Source organism: Penaeus chinensis, chromosome 4, assembly GCF_019202785.1.
Source record: "Penaeus chinensis breed Huanghai No. 1 chromosome 4, ASM1920278v2, whole genome shotgun sequence".
Lineage (NCBI taxonomy): Eukaryota > Metazoa > Arthropoda > Malacostraca > Decapoda > Penaeidae > Penaeus > Penaeus chinensis.
The window spans coordinates 28,261,678-28,267,103 of record NC_061822.1 but is presented as its reverse complement, the minus strand read 5'-3'; the positions used below and the strand labels follow the sequence as shown (position 1 = coordinate 28,267,103).

Here is a 5,426-nt window from a genome sequence, read left to right as displayed (position 1 = left end):
AGTTATAAAGAAGATATGGAAAGATTAAATTTCATAGGTATATTTGTTTTTTCTCTCTCCTCTCTCCTCTATATATCGTTCTGTTGTCTATCTTCTCCTAATCTGTTCAATTTTTGATAATAGGATAATAAGATGTTTATCCTTTTTCATTAGAATCATTAGACACAAGTCATTCATTTATTCAGTCAGACAAACATCTTATGAAGGCGAAACAAAACACAAAAGCTTTGATAAAAAAAAAAAAAAAAAACGTAATTTTCGGTGAATTCTGTGTCTGAAGGAGCATATTAAAAGGAGGAGGGGGGGGGGGGGATGGAAGTAAAAAAGGTGAGGAGGGAGGGGACGGGGAGAAGGAGGAGGTGGAGGAGGCGTGGATGGGGAGGACGAAGGAGGAGGGTGTGTAGGAGAGGGAGAAAGAGAAAGGAGTAAGGATAAGGACGGGAGGAGATTAAGGGGTGGAGGGGTTGGGGAGAAGGAGGGGGGGAGATGACAGGAGGAGAAGGACGAGGAGGAGGAGGTGAGGTGCGGGTTGGGAGAAGGAGGAGAGGGGGAGATTAAGGGAGAGGAGGAGAAGGAGAAGGCGAGGAGGAGGAAAGAGGGAGGGGAGTGGAGAACGGAGGGGGGGTGGAGAAGGGAAGGCACGAGGAGGAGGAGTGAGAAGGGAGGGGGAGGTGGCGAAGGATGAGGGGGATGGAAATGAAGGAGGAGGAGGTGGAGGAGAGGAGAAGAGACGAGGGGGGGGAGGAGCAGCTGGAGGAGGAGGAGAGAGGGAAGAAGAAGACGGAGGGTGAAAGGGAGAGGAAAGAGGAGATATGCGAAAAATAGGAGGAGGGAGAGGAGGAAGAAGAAAAAAAACAAGTGAAAAGCACTGGATAAAGATAGAATCAGTAATATAATTAATCATGTTTATTCATATTCATATTGCTCTTAACTTTTGCCCGGACCTAAACATACATGGTGCGCAGAAGAGAGATTTTAGGCATCATTGTTTATACTAAAAAGATAACTCAAATCGCTACATCCGGGAGTTTCTCTACTCAAACCTTTACATACTGGTATCTGTCTGCTCAAACTTTTTATATCCGGGTAAATATCAACTCAAATCACACTATATCCGGGTATCTCTCAACTCAGACCTTTACATCCGGGCATTCCTGAAGTCAGACTTATCATTTCCGGGTTATTACTGTAACTTAATTCCCTCTATATCGGGGTATTTCTCAACTTAAATCACTCTACATCCGGGTATTCCTCTACTCAAATCACTCTACATCCGGGTATTCCTCTACTCAAATCACTCTACATCCGGGTATTCCTCTACTCAAATCACTCTACATCCGGGTTTCCTCAACTCAGACCTTTACATCCGGGTATTTCTCAAAGAAGTTCTCTGTGTTGAGGTTCATTTCTGTTCTCTAGGTCTCGTTTTCGACTCGACGGGTAAGTATTGTTCTTTGCAATATCATTATCTGTTTTATATGCGTTGATTTAGTTCGTCTTGAAACCGTATGCAAGGATGGATGTATAATGAGACTTAAGGGAAAGGCAGAGAGATAAAAAAAAAAATTCTGGTTGTTTTTTGTATATTCATGTAAGGTTAGTTAGGTTTTTGTTTTAGAATTCAACTCGACTTTGAAATAGATCTCTATCTTGTACAATGTTGGTAGTTAAAAAAAAAAAAAAAAAAAAGTCATGCACAACTTTGATATAAAAAAAATAAATCGAATGATTATGTGTCGTATATGCATAGTCGTTTGCTGTTATTGTTTTAAAAAATATATTTCTTAATATATTTTCCTAGTAAATAGGGATTAATCTATAACTTAGATGTATAAAATCTAAATCGAATGAAATATATATATATATATATATCTCGTGCATTCATATTCGTCTGCTTTTATTATCTTTAAAAAATATATATGGTTTCTTAATGCAATAGGGTTGGAATACCGTTTTTCCAAAGAGGTAAGAGACCGATAGAGATATTGTTTTATGCCCAATACGCTATGTTAAGTATACATGCATGCACACACATATACACACACACACATACACACACACACACATACACACACACACACACACACACACACACACACACACACACACACACACACACACACACACACACACACACACACACACACACACACACAAACACACAAACACACACACACACGCACGCACACACACGCCAAACCAGCCATGTCTTCTCTCGAGCCGCGACGCCACGGTTGACACGGCAGCTGATCCGTTATGGCACAATAGGTCAAAATTGTCATATTTTCAGAATTTGGATGCCCCAAGGGAGACACTCAGCCATCTTGTCAAGATGAGTTGATAAGAAACACATCAGGAAAAAGTAAGGGATGTTCCTCTTTACAAAATTATCTCTAAATTTCTTGTTGTTAAAGTGTAGGGAGGAGAGGCAACTTTTTTTTTTTCCTTGTTTTTTTGTTTTATATATCATCGTTTTTTCTTTTTCCAAGATTATCGATCATCATTATCATTATGGTTGATGTTATGGCACGAACTTTGACCTTAATTAGGAGGTAATGATATTGATGACGATGATCACGATTATTATAATTATGAAGATAATTAGAGTGGTGATAATGGCGGTGATAATGCTGATAATTGTGATTAAGATTATGATGATAATGATAATAATTATGATATTGGTAACACTGACGATAATTATAATAATAACAATGATAATGATAATATTGATGGTAATGATAATAATAATGTTAATAAGAGTATGAATAGTAATAATAATGGTAATAATCATAATAGTGATAATAATAATAATAATGAATATTATTATCATTACTATTATTATTATTATTATTATTATTATTATCATTATTATCATTATTATTATTATTATTATCATTATTATTATTATTATTATTATTGTTGTTGTTGTTGTTATTATTATTATTATTATTATGATAATGATGATGATAATACAATGCTAATAGTGATAACAGTAATAGTGACAATGCTGATGATAATAATAATAGTAATAATAATAATAATAATAATAATAATAATAATAATAATAATAATAATAATAATAATAATAATAATAATAATGAATAATAATAATAATAATAATAATAATAATAGAGTTATGATAATGAAAGTAATAACAACAACAATGAAGATACTGAATATAATGACAATGATAATAATAATGATAATACAAATGCTGTAACAACGAAAACAGCAACAATAGTAAAGTTTATAAAATAATAACAATACAGTTACTAATTGCATTACTAATTCTTATAGATAATGATAAAGTTGATAAAAAAGGGAAAAGAAAATAAGCAGGATTTAAATGATAATTATGATCATTATGTTAGTTTTCGTTGTAATAATGATAAGACTAATCATAATAATGTTTAGAATAACAGTAATGATGATGATGGTGATAGTGCTAATTATGCTAATTATAGTGAGGATAATAATGACGTAATATCACTTTTACTGTTTTGTTGTTAGTGATGTTATTATCATTACTGTTATTTTGGACATTTTCATCATCATCATCATCATTATCGTTATCATTATCATCATCATCATGGTCATCATCATCATCATCATCATCATCATCATCATCATCATCATCATCATCATCATTATCTTCATCATCATCATCATCATCATCATCATCATCATCATCATCATCATCATCACCATCCTCACCATCATCATCATAATCATCATCATCATCATCATCATCACCATTATCATCATTATCATCATCATCATCATCCTCACCATCATCATCATTAATATCGTCATTGTTGTTGTTATTTTTTTATGATTATTGTTGATATTACTCTCATTGTTGTTATCACCATCATATTTTAACGATTATAATTAAAAATAATTATAACTAATAATAATAATAATAATTAGTAATAATACTAATAATAATGGTAATAATAATGATAATGATAATAATGATGATAATAATAATAATTATAATAATAATAACAACAACATTGATAATGATAATAAGGATAATGATAATAAAGATAATGATAGTAATGTTAGTAATAATGACAATTGTAATAATGATAATAATGATTATGATAATTATAGTAATGATACTGATAATAATGATAATAACGATGATAATAATATCGATAATAGTAATAATAATAATAATAATAGTAATAATAATGATAATAATAATGATAATAATGATCATCATGATACTAATAATAATAATGATACTAATAATAGTGCATCATAATGATAATAATAATACTGAAAGATAAATGATAATGATAATAATGATAGCATCAATTATCATGGTAATTAAGGAAGTTAGTATAGAACAGATGATAATAATAATGACGAGATTGATTTGTTAGGTAATTATAATCATAATTATGATTACAATGGCAGTGTTAGTGATAATACTGATAATGTTAGTGATGATAATAGCAAGGACAATAATAATGATGATGGTAATAACTGTAATGATAATGAGAAGCACTGTGATGGTGACATTAATAATGATAGTTGTTGTTTAGGTAATGGTGCCACTAGCATTGATATGAAAGGCAATGTTAGTATTATTAACGATGGTGATAGGTGTTGTAGTGGAGAATGGGTGATATTTCATCATCAGTGCTAGTAATCACCTTGGTAATATTATCATACTTATTATTGTTGTTTTGAGCTGTAGCAACAACAACAATAGTAACAACAACAATAACAGTAACAACAACAACAACAGCATAAACGTCAACATCGCCATCAACATCATCAGGAAAACCATATTTATCGACATCAGCATTGTTATCATGATTGTTACCGTTATTATTAGCAATAACATCATCATCATTATGGAAATCATTAGAGGATACCGGTAAAAGTCATTATTAATTAATGCCAATATCACGGAATTGTAAATCAGTTTAGTAGGTAAGTTTAAAGGTAAAACAGTAGCATTATTTATTTATCTATTAATTATTTTTTACAGATTCATGTTAATTATAATTACAATTCATAACGACAGAGCATATCGAAAGTCACAAAAGTTTTATAATATGGATAGAATTTTATTTTATTTTTCAGAAGCATCAACATTTTTTTTTTTTTTTTTTTTTTAAGTCGTGGGTGCTTCGATAATTGCTAATGCATTATTAGATGTTAATTAATTATTAGATGTTTCATTTATAATCTTACCTCTACACTTACTCATATACACATGCATACATTTTTTTTTTTCCTCCTAATGATATGTATATATTTTCCAGGATATGTTGCTCCGTTTTATATCTCTATATATTTAAACTAGCAGATGTGTTTGACAAGGTTGTGTGTATGCCTTTGTTTTCATTTTATGTGGCATCTTGGTAACATTGTTTTCGACGTTCCAGTGCTGCGTGTTTGGCATGCGG

At 31.4% G+C, this 5,426-nt stretch overlaps 1 protein-coding gene across 1 annotated transcript in view; it reads left to right on the top strand.

The window, feature by feature from the left end:
- The window catches only part of LOC125025260, a 19,024-nt gene that overhangs the window by 6,608 nt on the left and 6,990 nt on the right, over positions 1 to 5,426 (top strand). Inside the window, exon 4 of the mRNA XM_047613231.1 lies at positions 2,291 to 2,362. Coding sequence (XP_047469187.1) covers positions 2,291 to 2,362 — 72 coding nt within the window. The remainder of the gene's footprint in view (positions 1 to 2,290; positions 2,363 to 5,426) is intronic.